This window comes from Aricia agestis, chromosome 14 (assembly GCF_905147365.1).
Source record: "Aricia agestis chromosome 14, ilAriAges1.1, whole genome shotgun sequence".
In the NCBI taxonomy this organism is placed as follows: domain Eukaryota; kingdom Metazoa; phylum Arthropoda; class Insecta; order Lepidoptera; family Lycaenidae; genus Aricia; species Aricia agestis.
The window spans coordinates 4,631,677-4,651,723 of NC_056419.1; the positions used below are offsets into that span (position 1 = coordinate 4,631,677).

Genomic DNA, 20,047 nt, shown 5'->3' on the forward strand with positions numbered 1-20,047 from the left:
TTCGGCACGAATGGGCCGGCTCGACCGGATAAATACCACGTTCTCACAGAAAACCGGCGTCAAACAGCGCTTGCGCTGTGTTTCGCCGAGTGAGTGAGTTTACCGGAGGCCCAATCCCCTACCCTATTCCCTTCCCTACCCTCCCCTATTCCCTTCCCTTCTCATCCCTACCCTCCCCTATTACCCTATTCCCTCTTAAAAGGCCGGCAACGCACCTGCAGCTCTTCTGATACTGCGAGTGTCCATGGGCGACGGAAGTTGCTTTCCATCAACTGACCCGTTTGCTCGTTTGCCCAGTTATTTGATAAAAAAAATAAAAACCAATATTGAACGGCTCGAGGCGATACGGTGCCGATCCCTTTCCGAGTTGATATGTGTGCTGTGACCTTTAATCATGTTATATTTTTTAATAACAACAATATCTATAATTTTCATATTCGACAAACTTGAGTCTCGATCGAAAATAGCATATTATTATGCTTTCCGTACTTAAAACAACGCCTAAACCCCTTAACTTGTATCTACAAAAATTCAGGAGTTCACCACTCAGCAGTCAGCACCTTCCGAACCATGGTATATCTTAATTCTTAGTGCAAAATCGGACTTTTTGGTAGCAATTATAATATTATGCTTAGAATACTTCTCATAAAACCAAAATTACCATATTCATCCATATAGATTTTGAGGGGTTTCCTCAATTACTCATGCATCCCTTTATCAGCCGGGCTAGCACGGCCTTAAATTTATGTGCCATAAAATGATTTTCCTTGTTTTCCTGCTTGATGTTTTTTCTGATATTTTTTTTCTATAGACCTCACGGAGCTCGAGACCTTTCCAACGAATGCAAAACCGTGGAAATCGGTTCGTGCGTTCTGGAGTTATAGCTTCAGGAAGGAAAACCCGACTTATTATTATATATTATTAGATATTTAATTTATTTTAATTCTAAAGACCTAAAAAAAATTAAAAGTCCAAATCTTTAAACATTTACAAGCGTTGCGGATTATTCACACAAAAAGTTTCCTGTTTCACAGCAATCATTTAAAAGATATAATCAAACTAATTTGTTACGAGTTTTGAGTTAAAATAATCGGCCAAGTGCAAGTCGGACTCGCGCACGAAGAGTTCCGTACCGTTAAAGAGGAAAAGTAGTCGAAAAATTGTTTTTTTTGAATGGGAGCCCCCCTTAATTTTTATTTTATTTTATTTTAATATTATTCTTAAATATTGAAGTAGACACATAATTAAGGCCTTTGTAAAATAATAGTGTTGCCATTATTGATATCGAGCAAAAAAGGCCATATAAATAAAGTTTGTTGCATGCCTTTAAATATTAATTTTATTTTGTTTTTAGTATTTGTTGTTATAGCGGCAACAGATATAAACAATCTGTGAAAATTTCAGAACTTTAGCTATAGCGGTTCTTGAGATACAGCCTGGAGACAGGCAGACATCAAAATCTCATGACTAGGGTCCCGTTTTCACCGGTTCCATACCCAAAGGGGTACGGAACCCTAAAAAGTGAAGAAAAAACTTATTCTGTTGCACACAATGAGATTTTAACGCGGAGTATATATAGAGCGATTTGCTGGCCAACCTATTATTTACATTAGAGACCCGGAGCCAGACGAACAAAATGCGGGGTATACACGTGGTATCTGTCCTCGCAGTTAACTTTTTATTCTTTATAAACACAGAAGCAGGTAAATTGTTCAAATCTATTTTGTTGTTTAAATTTTTTATGTATCCTTAGATAATTTAATTTGCCGATATTTGGAAATGAATTAAAGTGTGTTATTTTATAAACTGTTCAGAACTGTAATTTTAGAGATTGAAAGCATACTCTAATTAATAATAATCTAATATATCTTTAAAGATCTGGGATGTGTTTATTGCTATTTGTAATCAGCAGGATTAAATAATTTCATATTTCTAACTTTTGTTTTTTTTTTATTATTTGGGAAATCTCACAAAAAATAATTAGAACCAAAACTATTACAATGTGTTTAATTATTAACCGACTTCAAAAGTGGAGGTCATCAATTCGACCCGAACGTTATATACATACGGATAGAATTATGTTAGTATGTATCAGTGTCTAAACAAATGTGCCAAATTTAAAAGTGTATGTTTTTTATATTCCTGTTCGCATATCTCCGGAACTTCAAGACCGATTATTGTTATTCTTTTTTTGTTGTACTAGGTATTGTTCAACTTAGGGAATACTGCAAATTTTATTAAAATCGGTCAAGTAGTTTTTTAAATAGGTAATTTTAATTCTCAATTACGTAGAATTTTGAAATCAGTTTTATTATTTTTAACTATTTTAAATAGATACAACTGTTTTTTTTTCCTTTTTTGATAGTCATTAAAGGAGTTATTTCGGCTAAAACAAAATCTGATGAGTAATTTTTTTTAATTCAAAATAATTATTTACAATCTTACTTTTCAGCATCCTTTTCGTCGATATGTAAAATAGGAGATAGTGCATGTATCAAGAAAGTCGCACAAGACTTCGTGCCAATATTTGCTGCTGGCGTGCCAGAATGGGGTGTGGAGCCATGTGACCCCCTCCACATCAAACGTATTGATGCCAGCACTCCGAGCCTGAAACTGATCACAAAGGATCTTGTCATCACAGGACTAAAGAACATGGTTGTGAAGAGCATCAAGTGAGATTCTTTCAAATTAATTATTAATAAGATTTATTTTTTTTACATATTTAGTCTATTTATTTATTTGTACTTTAGTCTATTTATTTATTTTTACATATTTATTTATCTGTAAAAATACAATATTAAAATTTTGTATTTTTATAGTAATTGATGTATTTTTCTAGTTTAATAAATTATTTTACTCTATCATATCTAACTAGATATAAGTGCATTATTAATTAACTTTATTGTAAAAAACAGATTGGTACCACGAAAAACTAACACACTTTTGTTAATTTACTAAATCTCGTTGCTGGTGGGTGAAGTATTGTCAAGAAAGGAGGTAAAACAGCAGCAGAAATAGATACATAAGTTCTGAAAATTTCAAATGTCTAGTAATCGTGGTTCTTGAGATACAGTCTGACAGACGGATAAACAGCAAAGTGTAATATAATATAAGAGAGTATAATAATAATAAGTCTAGTTGTTCTTTGACATCATAATATAGCAGTATTATAATACATGACTATGGTGACAGTAAGGTTGTGACCGTGACCGTGACATTTTAGATGTGTATGTCAGTGTCATATTATGTCATCACAGGGACAATATTTTTTTCGTCTCAGCGTAGGTCTCAGCCTAATCTGAAACTATGATTGATTTCAGATTCGATGAAGCAGCCAAAACTGTTGGAATCAAATTACAAGGAAACGTCCAAGTAGAAGGCCAGTACGATATGAAAGGAAACCTGTTGTTCCTACCGATTGAAGGAAAAGGACCATTACATGCAACCCTACGTAAGTTAAAAACAAATCAAATTATAGTCAACTAGATGACTCCCTCAACTCCGTTGGGAGTCAAAGTATCTCTATACCAAATTGCAGCAAATTCGGTTCAGCAGTTTGGGCGTGACGAGGTAACAGACAGACAGACACACTATTCTTACTTGTTGAAGTACATATAAAACAAATGCTGTGATAAATATGTTTGTTTTAAAGTTTTTATACTCGTTTATGAAAATGTAAAATGAAGATAATAGTTGTGATAACCATTTTTAATAATTTATGTTACATAATGCTTGAGAATAAAGATTTGCCTTATTTTTTTACAACGTAAAATCAAAAATAAAATCAAAATATAACATAAATTAAGCATTTTGAAAACATAATTGTGTAATTCTATTTTTTACATCTAGTGCAAATAATATTTTTATTACAGGCAAATTGGGTCTTAACATCAAAGCAACCATTAAAGAGCAGGTTAAAGATGGTAAAACACACTGGGTTTTCGAGTTCAAAGACAGCAGTTACGACCTTAAAGAGAAATCTGATGTAGTATTCGAAAATCTGTTTAATGAAAATGAGTCTTTAGGTAAGTTTTGTTTGAAACTTAAAATGAGTCCACACATCCCTTTTTTCCATACAAACGTTGTCCCCTGTTTCCTCCCTGGATAATGCTAGTAGAGTTATAATTTTTTTCCTGAATATCTACGGCCACTAATACAATGTCCCTTTGTTTCCTTTTTTTTCATAATTTAATTATTAAATAAGATATGAACGTTCAAAAACCCAAAAAATGGCCATAAAACAGATTTGGCTAGATTATACAAAAAAAAAACATATGAACACAGCTCAGGCCTTTCTTTAATCTTTAATGAAAAAAGTACTTAAATCAGTTAAGTTTTGGAGAAGGAATCAGGGGACAACGAATCGTTGATTTTCTGCAGTTGTCTCTATCGCGTTCTGCGGTATAGGCTTGAGGTAAGGGAGACAGCTATAGATATAACACGTACTTTTTGTCATTTCTCTAGCCCCTGGTGTATCCTCTTAGTTTGATGGGTGATAAAGTTAACGCCTGACAGGATACATCACCAAGTGATTTAACCAGCACTCGTTGCCACTGGAGTAAACGGGTACTGGAATGCACAGGAGAAACACTGAATTACATTCCAGTTCATTCCATGCCCGTTTACATTATTCCAGTGGCAATCCAGTGCTGGTTAAATCAGTGAATCGGAGTGATGTAGAACCCTATCAGGCGTTACAGCGTTAGTACCAATAACTTTTTATTACAATATACGAAGTTATAAATTGCGGTTTTGCTCTTAGGTATGTTTTAAGATTATATTGATGAGTCATGTGTTTTCATTTTAAACATGTTTTGTATTTTAGTACCCGTGACCGGTTAATGGTTATTATATTTTAATTTGTTAATTGCCTTACACAACTATAATGATGAATGAAATATGTGCTTTTAATGCTGTGTCCTAATGTCTAAGGAATATCTTTTACTTACAATTTAAAAACAATTAATGGTTAGGTACTCGCTACATTATAATAGCCTCACAATACTGGGTGCAACAAAACAATGTGATGCTACTTTAGGGTGCGTATGTGTCCCTTCTATGGACGCTAAAGACTGCAGGTGACGCTGTTAAGCATTCGTGTACTATCCCACAAAAAAATACGTATTGACATTTGAGTTATGAATGCAGTCAAGTTCTTTAAATGATTTAGAATAAGACTGCATTTTTAACTTAACAAAAAAAATGTGGGTAATATACAGGGTGTAACAAAACTAAGTGATAAATGATAATTAATACTTTAGGGTGTGTACGTGTTCATTGTAGAGAGTTCACTGTGTAAGTAGTCGCGCTGAAAGACCAAAAATTTTTTTCACTTTTGTATGGGGAAACTCGCGAGTCGTGATGCTCTTGCCGATACAAAAGTGAAAAAAAAGGTCTTTCGGCGCTGCTGCTTTCACAGTGAACATTCTACAAGGAACACGTACACACCCTAAAATATTATCACTTAGTTTTGTTACACACTGTACAGTTCATTGTGAAAGTGGCAGCGTTGAAAGAGCAATTTTTTTGTGATTTGTATGAGCAAGCGCACCAGCATCATAAGTTTGACAATACAAAAGTTTTAAAAAAGTTACTCTATTAGCGCTGCTAATTTTACAGTGAACTCTATACAGGGAACTGAAAAACATCCTATAGTATTATATTTTATACACATTTTTTTTAGTTAACTAATTACTGGATCAACCATCTAAGATCCGATATTAACCGAAGGATTCTGCATAAGAATAAGTATTAAAGTCACAAAAATTTTTTCAGCTGCTGCAGCCAAACAAACGATTGCTGAAAATGGCAACGAAATTGTCTTGGAAGTTGGACCGCCAGTGATAAGAGGTGTGATCGACAACATATTAGTACGAGTCAACGAAATGTTCCTCGCTAAGCCCATTGACGAATTACGTATTAAGTAATAAGTATTATTCCTAGATATAATATAAATAAATAACTATTTATAATTTACATTTGTTTCATTTCCTAACAAATAAGTTCCTACAAGTCAATAATCAATTCAGACCACCACGCGACGCGTAGATGCATTTCTAAAGGAGAAAGAAGTAAAGTGGTCCAAATTTCGACCACTAACGAGACCCATACTGACTTATTGTTCATTATATATAAAGTAACTTTCATTATGAGACGAATTAAAAAAGAGCTGTCAGTAAAAAGTTTGGACCATAATTTAAAAAATTATTTTTTTGAGTGAAAATATTGATATTGATATTCATATATTACAGTGAAAACCTAATAAGGAATGCCAAGCGGCATGACATAACATAAGTGTAATACTAATTAATAAGTGCAATGGATCAAATTAACACTATTTTACGAAATAAAATGGTAGAAAACTTTTTCATTCCGTTACAACTTTTTACTTACAGGACAATTTTGGTTGCGATTCAGTTATAATGATTCCGTATTTAGCAGACCATTACGTAAGTGTTATTGGTTGTGAACATTTGCACCAAACTCAATACATTTATATTACATCTACAATATTTTTCATACAAAATGGTACAAAACATGACTTTTAATTCAGCCATAACTTTTCACTGACAGGGTATTTTTGATTGCGGTTATAATGATTCAGTATTTATTTAGTAGACAATTTTACTATATAGTACTCGTTAGTGGTGGAAATTTGGACCAGACTCCATACATTTTAAAACATACTCATTTGTGTGGATTTGACAGAATTAACGAGACGTCTCACGTAATTGAAATCTGTCAATTCAGTACAAATTTAGAAATGCATCTACGCGTCGCGTTACGATCTGGATTGGCCCTAAGAGGGCAAATAAAGCAAAAAGTCAAACATCGTCCTTCTTTCTTCACACTTACGCCCGTCTTTCATATTACGCCAGCCGCCAGGTGAAAAAGAACAAGAGAAAGGAAAAAGGTGAAAAAAGAGTTTGACAGAACATGTACGGAAATCATGTCAATTATATCTTAACTAAATCAAAGTTAAGTGTAATAATATAAATAAAGAATGCCTGTCCGGCCATGAGATTTCAAAGAGAATTACAATTTTATGATACTTTTAGTATGGAACTGTTTTTACCAATTTCCTATACAGACAAAAACAATTGCATATATGCCACAGTAAACAAAAAAACGTGGCTTATAAATATTTTAACCAACAATTAACAAAATATTTTTAGGCTGTATGTTGAGAAATTTATTTTCCTGAGAAGTTAAACTAGTAAAACATAGACAAGACTTGCATGAGACAGAGAGAAAAGGATAGGATTAGAAAATACATTTTCTTAAAGGTATACAGAAAAATTACAGTCTAATAGTACAAAACATGTATTGTATTCTACAAAACATTGATTTCCAAAAGAATACTATAATTTACAAAGTCGATTGTAAATATTATTTTACCAATGGAAAACCATAATATAAATCTAAATCTTAATATATATATTTCTTGTGTGCGTGTGTATGTGACTGAACTCCTCCTAAACGACTGGACCAATTTTGATGAAATTTTTTGTGTGTGTTCGTGGAGATTCGAGAATGGTTTAGATTTACAGTTTGGTCTACTGGAAAATGTTTTTTCAATTAATTTCTTATTTATAAGGAGTTGTTGATTTTGGAATGTTTTACATTAGATCCGGCGGACGGCGCTATCATCGCATTCAATATTATTCTATTTCAATTTTAGTTTGTCCTGACAGATGGTGCTACGATTAATTTGAAAAAAAATTTGTTATTCAATTCATGTGCTGATTAAAATATTAAATAAATAACACATAGGCTACAATTTTAACCGACTTTCAAAATGGGGGAGGTGTTATGTTCGTTTTCTTATATTCAACGATTACTCCGCCGTTTGTTAACCGATTTTCAAAATTTTTCTTTTGGTATATAGGGTATCATCCCAATTTGGTATTATATTCAGAAAAGTGGTGATCTGTTGAAGGATCCATAAGTAATCGAGGGAACTCCTCAAAACTTATAGGGAAACATATGGTGACTTCGGTTTCGTGAGAAGTATTCTAAGCATATGCTACCAACAAGTAAGATTTTGCACCGAGATATACCTGGTATACCGTGGTTCGGAAGGTGCTGAGAGAATTCCTGATTCTTTATAGATACAAGTTTGGGAGTTTCGGCGTTGTTTTAAGAACAGAAAGCATATGCTACTATGCAAATTACATTCTTCATCATCATCATCATCATCATCACTACCATATTATACCATTTCATAGTCTTTTAGATCGAGACTCGAGTTTGTCAAGCGATAATTAAAAAAAATCTATATCTACCTAATATTATAAACCTGAAGAGTATGTTTGCTTGAACGCGTCAATCTCAGAAACTACAGGTCCGATTTAAAAACTTATCTCAGTGTTAGATAGATCATTTATCGAGTAAGACTCAAATTTTGATATCAAAGATGCACGTCGCTCTGGTTGCCCTGTTACGGACATAGCTGATACCATTTATGAAAAAGTGGAGCAAGATCGGCATATTAGTATAGTTACGATGTAGCTGAAGAATTACTGGGGATTGACCACAAAACGGTTTTGGCGCATTTGGTAAAAACTGGGTATACAAAATAGCTCGATATTTGGGTGCCTCATGAGCTCAATAAAAAAACCTAATGATCCGCGTGTACTCGTTTATGATTCTTTATTACGACGTAATGAAACCGAACCATTTTTGAAGAAGCTGATAACTGGTGATGAAAAGTGGATCACGTGCGACAAGAACGTGGGTAAAAGATCGTGGTCAAAGGCCGGTCAGGCTTCACAAACTGTGGCAAAACCCGGGTTAGCCCGCAACAAGGTGATGCTGTGTGTGTGTGGTGGGATTGGAAGGGTCAGCTCATAATGGATCATTATTCATTATGAGCCGTTACCGCCAGGCAGGACCATCGATTCTGAACTGTACTGCGAACAACTGATGAGATTAAAGCAAGAAGTTGAGAGCAAGTGGCCGGAATAAATCAACAGAAGGGTTTGATATCATGGTTTTTTACCATAATAACGCTAGACCTCACACATCTCTTTAGCCACTCAGAAAAAAATACGGGAGTTTGGCTGGGAGGTGTTAATGCATCCGCCATATAGTCCTGACCTTGCACCTTCAGATTTCCACCTGTTTCGGTCGCTGCAGAATTCCTTAGGCAGTGTCAGGTTGACATCACAAGAGGACTGCCAAAACCACTTATCGCAGTTTTTTTTCATCAGAAGCCCCAAAAATTTTATGGCAATGTTACCATGTCCCTACCAACAAGATGGCAAAATGATTTCGAACAAAACGGCATGTATACTTTATGAATATTTTCAGAATGTCCTACATAATGCCTGCCACCGGTTCGGGAACCAACCCGGCGAGAAGAACCGGCGTAAGAAACTCGCACGGGGTCCACTTTTTTACCAAAAAAATGTGAGAAAAAAAATAATCTTTTAAAATAAAGTTTACAATTTTGTAACTATATATAATATACAATATCCACATACATGTAAGTCCTATAATAATGTAGAAGTAGCCTTGTAAGAAGCCATCCTACTACCTTATAAAAGGCTTTGGCACACAAACGTTCTCTAACTACTTTTTTAAATTTATTAATTCAATTCGCTTCACTTATACTAAAAATAAGTGAAGTGTCATCAGCAAAAAGCAGTATCTTATTATTATTATCTATATCTATCTTATTATTATTATTATCTATAACTAGATAAGGTAAGTCATTTATATAGATGAGAAAAAGAAATGGGCCTAATATAGATCCCTGTGGGTTACCTAATTCTATTTTGGTTCCATTGGACCTTTTACTATTTACCTCAACCCTTTGAGTCCTATTTTTAAGGTAAGAAGTTAAAAGGCTGAGAGCAGAGTCCTTAATTTCGTAGTGGCGCAATTTCCTGATCAATGTAGCATGCTCAACACCATCGAAGGCTTTGGAGAGATCGCAAAACACACCTAAGGCATCCTGCGACTCCTCCCAAGCCTCAAAAATACTGCAAAGAAGTCCTATACCAGCATCCGTTGTGGATCGACCCTTAGTAAATCCGTATTGATTATCGTGTAGCAAATTATTTGAATTAAAATATACTAGCAATTGTTTTAAAATATTTTTTTCAAATATTTTACTAAAGGTCGGTAGAAAGATATAGGACGAAAGGATATAGGATCCTTTTTACACACACACACAGTAGAAATACGAAAGTATAGACAAACAGCCGACATAATCTGAAGGTGCCGTTCCAATCTTGAATTTTTGTCGATCGCGGCTAGCGATAAATATCGGAACGGCACCTTCAGTTTATCTCCGCTGTTTGTCTATACTTTCGTACTTCTACTGTGTACATGCTACTGGTGCTGGCGTAGCATGGTTACCATAGAAACGGTTTCTTTCTACGGAAGAATAGACAAAGTGACAGTTAGACAATGGAAATCCGCCATTTTGTCGATAAAATCTGTCAGTAAGTCGATTCTTACCCATTTCTAGTGTTTTTTTTTAATGAAATAAGGGAGCAAGCAGTCACGTGATGGAAAGTATCTTCAGTCGCCCATGGATACTCGCAACATCAGAAGAGCTGCATGTGCGTTGCCGGCCTTTTTAAGAGGTAATAGGGGAGGGTAATAGGTTCACGCCGGTTTTCTGTGAGCCCGTGGTATTTCTCCGGAGGAGCCAGCCCACTCGTGCCGAAGCATGGCTCTACCACGTAAAATGTTGTTATGCTAGGCCTGCTGGAAAGTACGTAGGATAGCTGTTTATAATGTGGTAAAATGTACCCGGTTCACACTTGATAAACTAATTTCTACATTAACTTAATTTAATCAATTTGCACTGATTCTCAGTACAATTATGTGCAAGGATAAAGTCTCCTGTATAATTTATATATTTTTTCCAACGCGGGAATCGAACCCACACCCCCTGAGCGATGGGCGATAACGCCCCCTTGTGGGCGCTGAAGTTCTAATTAGGAGGGGCGGTGTGGGACCCAGAAAAAAATAGGGGCTTGGGGGGTAATTTATTTAATCTAGATGCATTTTAAATTGAAACGATGGGGGCGCTAAAACATAATTTGTTCTCAAAGTCGGTAGTAGACAAAATAAGTTTTGGAAACCCTGCTCTAGAACCACAAGACCTCTTTTTCTCAATCGAGAAGCTTCTCAAAATTTTATGGAGGTCCGTCAAAAATGTCACTTCTTAAAAAGCCTTAGTGGCTTTTTAAGAAGTGACATTTTTGACGGGCCTCCAAAAAACAATATTTTGTCTTTGATGAATTGTCTCCATGCCGGTGTCTGACGATGTTTTTGAAAACAAATTATGTTTCGCTCTAACGCTCATACCTAGGGCTCCGCGGAGCAAACTTTGAGAATAGCTGCACTAGACTAATAAGGCGTGTTAATTATGTAAGTGTCAATTAAGGACATCTATCAAACGGCCTACATCTATGATATTACTCGTAGACTTTTGTAATGCGTTTTGACGTGTGCAAATGCAAGTGCATCAAGAAAATATAAACTTTATTGAATATAAAGTAAGTTTTTTAAATAATAAATGAAGTTTTAGGGGTCACATTACTAATAAGGTTGAAAAAGAGTGTGCTGAAAAAATATTTCGCAACCCTTCGTTTTTTATATTATGTTATGTATGTATTTAATTGTTGTTCATACTTAAATGTTAAAATTCTCCTACGAAAAAAAATTATAGGATTCTATTATTAAGTAGGAGAATTTTAATTTTTTTTACCGCAATATGAATGAATCTACAGAAGCTTGAAAAAAAATATTTTTAGCAGAACACGTTACACGTGTTCAAATGACTGGGTCTAGCAATTCCATCAGCTATTTCCCCGCACATACAATTGTGGTTTTTTGCATCGCTGTCTAAGGACCTGACAATTACGAAGCGCAGTTAGCACTCGTTTGTAGTGCCATTGAATGCAGGACGTACAAACGTCGCATTATCCTATAAATACAGAACGTTTTGATTTTAGCTTTAGTGTCCAGTATGATAGTGCATGCACCAGGCAAAACCAAAATGTGGGCTACGTCATTAGTCGTAAGCCTTTTCCTCGTGAATGTGAACGCAGGTAAAATTTTGACAGTATTTTGCAAAATTAAAAACATAATTTTAAAATAAAATAAAAAAAAAATGTATTCCTGTTTTTAGTACTTATTATTAGAGAACGCTTAAAAATAAAACAAGGTGAGGTGTTTTTTAAAAGCTTTATTCAAAACACGTTTAGGAGACACGAGAACAAATTAAAAAAGAAACATATGCGCACACACATACACGAAATTTTGATAAACAATTATGATTAATGAATATAAAAGTATTTTTGATCTACCTATCGTTTTTTATGATGATAAAGCCATTTATTTTCTAGAAAAAATTTAAATCGGATATTTTTGCCCCATTAATGTTATAACAAGCATCCGGCTCAACTGAATGTGGATAAAATAATCTTCATTCTTATTATAGTTTTTGTAGTATAAGCAATGTTTGATAAAATTGATGACAATAGGAATTTTTTAATGAGGCATCTTGACAGCAAAATTATTTAATAGTATACATTGTAAACTTAAAACAGAATAATAATGATAGTCCTAGTTTTAATTCTACCTGCGGGGCTAAAATGGTCACATTTAGCAATTCCTCTCAATCAATTCAGCAAATGAATTGTCAAAACTGTGAAACTGACAAATGTCAAATCAGTACAAAAATACAGAAATGACTTGCAAGCAGAGTTGCATTTTGCGATTTTAGAAAAATGAACCATATTATGATTCATATTGTGATTCTTCAAAGCGACCATCTTAGCCCCGCTGGAGGCTTGATTCGCAATGATATTTAACTCGACTTTGACAACTCCCTTTTGTTGACTACTGTAACCACAGATTTTAGAAGTAAACTGTAACCGTATTATATCCCGTGAAGCCGTGGTAACACAAGCCCAAAATAGACTTTTTAACACTGTTATTAATTGTTAACTGTATATTCATTTTTGTGTATCAATAAATAAATAAATAAAATAAAAAAAAACGTTAATCAATAACAACAATAACAACCTACTCGAGTAACAAGCCCAACAATTTTAACGATGAATTGATTTCTCTGGTGCATTCATAAATTTAATTAATTTCCAGGATATTTCTCAGCAAAATGCAAGTTGACCGACTCAGACTGCTTGGTGAAGTCAGCGGAGGAGTTCATCCCAAAGTTCACAAATGGCATTCCAGCTTTAGGTCTGCAGCCGAGTGATCCACTTTTCATCAAAAGAATCGATTCTAGCAACAACCTGCTAAAGTTGATCCTGACGGATGTGAACATAACAGGCTTCAAGAACACAATCGTGAAAAGGATCAGGTTAAAATATTTTAAATTCTCTCGACATGAATGATGATGATATCGCTATCATCATCTGAAATATTACAATCTGAAATATTTAAAAGATCTTAACAACAAATTTTAGTTTATAAGTAATAGCTAAAAAACATTTCATGCTAGGTTTCAAGCAAAAGAAAGAGATGAAACAAAATCGGTTTATTTCTTATTCCTCATACGATTGGGAGCTGTGCAGTATCAGACAAAAACAGACACGTCAAATGCTGTGTTGCAACCATAAATGCAGTAAAATATGTATTTACTAACGATGTCATTAGCTAATCATAGTAACCAATTTCCTAGTGTCAAATTCCAATAACAAACTTCGGCAAAACTTGTCTGATATTTTGGTCGCAGATCTATATTTGCATTTAAAATATCCGACGAAATTTGAATTATTGTGCGGAAATGCGTGGTTCAGAGTACGCGCACAACTGTGAGATAAACAAATTATTAGAAATATTTTTGTTTTAGATTCGACGAGTCTAAATCGACTATGCTTTTGAAGTTGTTAATAACATCCTATTTGGAAAGTCAGTATGAGATGTCTGGTAATCTGTTGTTTCTACCTCTGCAAGGGAAGGGTCCGCTACATGTGAAGCTTCGTAAGTTCTTTACTTATTACCAGAGATAGAATGTGGTATATTGAGGCAGAAGGTATGGCTAAAATTGGGCCACTTTTGGGTTGTTTGGAAAATTATGGTATATTGCTATAATATTTATTCTGTCAAACGTAGTGCCATAACCTGAGGCTTAAAACAATTGCATAATACTCGTACACCTAATTTATTACTGTGACTAGAAATCGCTATGACAACCCCTGTGGCTCAATTATTATAGTTAAGAGTGTGTGGCAGCTCAATCCGGGGGTCGCGGGTTCGAATCCCGCCGACGGAACAAAAAGTTTCAATGATCCTGGGTCATGGATGTGTATTAAATATTATGTGTACGATATAGTGGCCTAGGATCCCATCATAGAAGGACCTTCACCGAGCTGGTTAATGGATGAAAAGTATTTTAATATTAGAGTTTGTTTGTTTCGATTTGAAATTTTTTTCACTGTTAGATAGCCCATTAATCGAGGAAGGCTATATGCTATATTTTATCACGCTAAACTAATAGGAGTGAAAAAATAGAGGAAAATGTGGAAAAAAACCGGGGGGAAAATATTTGAAAGGGCTTATTTGAACGCGCTAATCGCAGGAACTAGTCCGATTTGAAAAATTATTTCAGTGTTAGATAGCTCATTTATAGTGGAAGGATATAAGCTATATTTTATTACGCTATGACTAAAAGGAGCGAATAAATAGAGGAAAATGTGGAAAAAAACGGGGGGAAATTATCTGAAAGGGCTTATATCACGAACTACTGGAGCAATTTTTCTGTTATTTGGCACAGAATCACAGATAAGAAGTAAACCACGTGAAGGATCATAAGCTATTTTTTGTGGATTAATTTGTCTGTGAAATATCTAATTTACGCGGGCGAAGCCGCGCGGAACGTCTAGTATTAGTATGTAAATTTATTGCAAGTGGTTTGCCTAAAAAAATTCAGTCCAGAATGGTGGGATCCTAGGCCATAATAAAAATCCATATCCATACTAATATTATAAATGCGAAAGTGTGTCTGTCTGTCTGTCTGTTACCTCTTCACGCCCAAACCGCTGAACCGATTTCGCTGAAATTTGGTATGGAGATACTTTGAGTCCCGAGAAAGGACATAAGATACTTTTTATCCCGGAAAAATGTACGGTTTCTGCACAGTAAACTTTTATGATTTGCGCGTAAACTATTCGATCGATTTTGATGAATGTCCTTTCTCGGTACTCAAAGTATCTCCACACTAAATTTCATCCAAATCGATTCAATAGTTTTTTACGTGCAAATCATAAAAGTTTTTGTGCTGGAACCGTACATTTTTCCGGGACAAAAAGTATCCCTTGTCCTTTCTTATGTCTTAAAGTATCTCCATACCAAATTTCATCTATACGTGACATAATTATAAAAACATACGAAAGTCAATTCTGCACATAGAATATTGAAAAAAATAATACTTGGGACCTGATCTACAATCGATATAATGGAAGCCAAAAATGTAGTTTTCATAATTTTCGTCTTTTTGTCTGTATATATTATGTCCGAAATAAACTGAAAAAGATTTACTTCAAATTTTGAATATTACTAAGGGGTCGGGTCAGCACATAAGTAGGCTCCATATTATTAAAACGCTACCACCTAGGGCAGGGCAAGTTCAAATTTTATTTGTTTTTTGCTCATTTCGTATCGAAAAAGTGTCTTCAACATAATGAAAGCCCATAAAATTTACAGCAAAATTGTCTTTCACACTTTGTACCAATCTCCAATCGTTGCCTCTTGCTATAAGTTTCTATATTATCATTTCATTAATATGTGGGACTTTGCCCTCGGCCCGTACTTGGGGGGACTGCGTCCCCCCAAACCCCTACCTCCTGGGAATGCTGCTTACATCAAAATAATGTCGCGTCGTTAGTTTTGAGTTTTAATTTTCTCTTTTAAGAACAAAGTTATTAATACACCCAAAGCTAAACAAATACTTTTCGGCTGGCATTTGATTAATATGCGGAGGACTTTGACGTCAGTCCGTACTTGGGGGGGCTACGAAACCACCCCACAACTTGGGTTTGCTGCTGACATCAGAATGGTGTTGCGTCGTTAGTGTTGAGTTTTAATTTTCCCTTTTAAGAACAAAGTTATTAATACACCCAAAACTAAACAAATACTTTTGTGCTGTCATTTGATTAATATGCGGAGGACTTTGACATCAGTCCATACTTGGGGGGGCTACGCCCCCTCAAACCCCCCCCACAATTTGGGATTGCTGCTGACATCAGAATGGTGTCGCGTCGTTATTGTTGACTTTTAATTTTCCCTTTTAAGAACAAAGTTATTAATACAACCAAAACTAAACAAATACTTTTCGGCTGTCATTTGATAAATATGCGGAGGACTTTGACGTCGGTCCATACTTAGGGGGGCTGAGCCCCCCAAACCCCCCCCTCCCTCCTGGGATGTCTCCTTATATCAAAATGATGTCGCGTCGTAAGTTTTGAGTTTTAATTTTCTCTTTTAAGAACAAAGTTATTAATACACACAAAACTAAATAAATACTTTTCGGCTGTCGTTTGATTAATATGCGGAGGACTTTGACGTCAGTCCGTACTTACCCCCCAAATCCCCCCACAACTTGGGAATGTTGCTGACATCAGAATGGTGTCGCGTCGTTAGTGTTGACTTTTAGTTTTCCCTTTTAATAACAAAGTTATTAATACAACCAAAACTAAAAAAATACTTTTCAGCTGTTATTTGAATTATATGCAGGGGACTTTGCCCTCGGCCCGTACTTGGGGGGGCTGCACCCCCCAAAACCCCCCCTCCTGGGATTTCTGCTTACATCAAAATGATGTCGCGTCGTTAGTTTTGAGTTTTATAATTCTCCTTTTAAGGATCAAAGATCTTAATAAAAACTCAAATTATTCCAACCTACACTAAACATACAGTTTTCGAGTGTCATTTCATTAATATGCGGGGGACTTTGCCCTCGGCCCGTACTTGGGGGGGCTGCGCCCTACCAAACTCAATCTCCTGGGATTGTTGCTTACATCAAAATAGTGTAGCGTCCTTAGTGTTCAGTTTTAATTCTCCTTTGTAGGAATATAGTTATTATTTAAAAGTCAATTTATTCCAACTAAGAAGTCGCGGGCAACAGCTATAAAATTATAATAATATGTTTTAACGCGAGCGAAGCTGCGGGTAAAAGCTAGTCTTAAATATATTGTGTATGGTATAAAAATATTAAATATATTTCCGTTGTCTGGTCCCCGTAACACAAGTCTTTCAGGACCCTGGACTCAGTCCTACCTTCCTAATAGCAAAGGGCCAGACTGACGTGTAGTGGTGATTCTAATATTCAGGCAAATTAATTTCTTTTATATTTGAAAATTTAAAAAGTATTAACAAATTCAAAAAAGTATTAACAAATTCAAATAAAAATTTAAATTCTTAGTTTTATGACAATGTAATTATTAAAGCATTTACATAAATTTTCAGGTAAACTGGAAATCAATTTACTTGTTAACTACAAGGAGGTAGCTGGTGAAGACGGTAAGCCTCACTGGACCTTCACATACAAGAGTCATACTTTTTTCCTGAAAGACAGATCCGATGTGGAATTCGAAAATCTCTTTAATGGAAATGAACTTCTTGGTACGTATTGCATTCTCTTTGATATCCCTCGATCGGGGAAAAACGAGACACCATAGATTTCTATTGTTATCGCGGTCGCCGGTGTCCTTATGAAGGTTGAGAGGTTTTAAGAGGTGTCTTAGCGCAGTTAATAAAATATCTGCAAGTTTTATTTTCGTTAAACATAATATTTGTGTGTATTGGCAGAATAGATAAATCAGCTCTCTGTGAGTGTAATTTTTTGTGAATTATCGTAGTAGTTGGGGAGGGGAAGAGGGGATTAGCTCGAGTGTGTCAGATTAAGCTTGTATAGGCTCCGACACGTGTCTAGTCATCATTGTATAGAAATCAGATTTCTCACGTGGTGGTTTAATTTTTTTTAATAGTGAAATGTCATCGGATTTGTCAGATTAAGATAGAGGATGTTAAGTATACCCCGAAAAAGCTTCCATATAAAGCACTGACGATTCAAAGGTTAGGTAAGCCTGTAGGGACATTTTACAATATAAAAATATTAAGCTTCATATTTTCTTAACTAAGCTTCGCAGATATTTTATTTTGCACTAAACTAAATGATTTAGTCCTTGTTGTCTAAAATAAAATAATTATCTGACCGAAATAAGAAATTTTCTGAATATATTTTCTTTTTTTTGGCTGCAGTTTCTAAACCCACCGTTAAAATAAAAAAAAACGCTCTTATTATTTTTTTAACAGTTTTACCTAATGTAAAAAACCTACTAGGTCTCCATGACGCTCGAGTGACTACAAAATTAGCACCTTTCCCACCTTTCCCTCCCCTACTATAATGACAAATTAGATAGTTAAAAAGCTATTTTAACTTCTTTTTAATCTACATTATATAAAACCGCTGACACCGCCAAATTACGCAATGTAAAAATAATGTTTCTATTTATTTATTCTATTATAATAATTATTCTATTGTAACCGCTATTTTAAACAATGTAAAAATAATGTTTCAGCTAAAACTGCCAAAGAAGTAATAGCGCAAAGTGGAAATGAAATCGTACAAGAAGTTGGACCTCCAGTTATAAAAGCAACGATTGATGCGATAATTTCCCGATTTAATGATTTGTTTAAAGGGATTCCAATTGATGAAACACACGCATAAGTTGAAACAAATAAAAAAGATAAATTAATATTTTGGTACCTAATAAAATTTTAAATACTTACGTAAATGTATTGTTTCATTTTGCATAATATCATTATTTGTTTAGGCAGGAAAATTGTCGATCAAAAAGAATTCAATACTTAATTATTTCTACGACATCAGGTAGAAGATTTTTTTTATTTTATTTAGCATTAAAATTATTTGAAAAAACGTATCCTGAACAGTGAACAGGCATTTAAAATAGTGCCTACCTTGGGAAAATTGTATAATATTTAAACTTTAACTACAGCAAAATGAATACTATTGTGTCCTATATTTCTGAATCTTACCTTTTCTTTACAATTCGGATACAACTTTGAAACGTAATGTACATATTGTACAATGTGCATCAATCACCGTTAAGTAGGAACTTTTACAAGGTGGAATATTTGGGGCCTGTTTCACCACATCCTGATAAGTGCCGGATAGGCTATCAACAGCTTAACTTGACAGAGAGAGAATGGATAATCTGTCAGATAAGTTGTGGATAGCATCCTGCACGTATCAGGAAGTGGTGAAACAGGCCCTTACTCTTGTTATAGTCATAACTGATTTTCCAGTTAATACACAGAGCTATAATTTTTTGCTCCTATTTACAGCATTATAATTTATAATTTTTTTTTATGAAATAAGGGGCAAACGAGCAAACGGGTCACCTTAATGAAAGCAACTTCCGTCGCCCATGGACACTCGCAGCATCAGAAGAGCTGCAGGTGCGTTGCCGGCCTTTTAAGAGGGAATAGGGTAATAGGAGGAGGGTAGGGATGGGAAGGGAAGGGAATAGGGAGGGTAGGGAAGGGAATAGGGTAGGGGATTGGGCCTCCGGTAAACTCACTCACTCAGCGAAACACAACGCAAGCGCTGTTTCACGCCGGTTTTCTGTGAGAACGTGGTATTTCTCCGGTCGAGCCGGCCCATTCGTGCCGAAGCATGGCTCTCCCACGTGTAAAATAATGTTCTTTTACAGCATTTTAATTAACATAACGATAAGGTATACTCTCACGCCAGCTTATAATAATTATTTAAAAAATAATAAGTGTGTAAGCATATAAATGTAAAAGAAGTATTACATTATTGCTTATTATAATAATGACGAATATAATTATTATTATTCGCTTCAATTATTACAAGTACTAACGTAATAACAACGTAAATATATTATTTTACGAAAACATTGTTTTGGCTACATGAATTTAAAGCACCCTAAACTCAAAAACATTTAACATTGCGATTTGTAAAATTCTGGCGTAGTTTTGTCGTGAATATTTTATTACAATTTTACATGCATATGAA

The 20,047-nt window shown here is 34.8% G+C and overlaps 1 protein-coding gene across 1 annotated transcript; it reads left to right on the forward strand.

Annotated features, from left to right (window-relative positions):
• The first annotated feature begins 1,615 nt into the window (after positions 1–1,615).
• On the forward strand, positions 1,616–18,756 carry LOC121733918. The gene is made up of 10 exons (XM_042124320.1): positions 1,616–1,703; positions 2,453–2,672; positions 3,321–3,451; positions 3,873–4,025; positions 5,776–5,925; positions 11,955–12,071; positions 13,129–13,348; positions 13,841–13,971; positions 17,452–17,607; positions 18,567–18,756. The coding sequence occupies exons 1-10, from the start codon at positions 1,637–1,639 to the stop codon at positions 18,713–18,715; spliced, it is 1,494 nt and encodes a 497-aa protein (XP_041980254.1). The 5' UTR covers positions 1,616–1,636; the 3' UTR covers positions 18,716–18,756.
• Positions 18,757–20,047: the final 1,291 nt, after the last annotated feature.

Coding starts and splice junctions, on each gene's coding strand:
- LOC121733918 (XM_042124320.1), top strand. CDS start 1,637: ATGCGGGGTATACACGTGGTATCTGTCCTCGCAGTTAACTTTTTATTC. Junction 12,072..13,128: donor CCTCGTGAATGTGAACGCAG/GTAAAATTTTGA, acceptor ATTAATTTCCAG/GATATTTCTCAGCAAAATGC. Junction 13,349..13,840: donor ACAATCGTGAAAAGGATCAG/GTTAAAATATTT, acceptor TTTTTGTTTTAG/ATTCGACGAGTCTAAATCGA.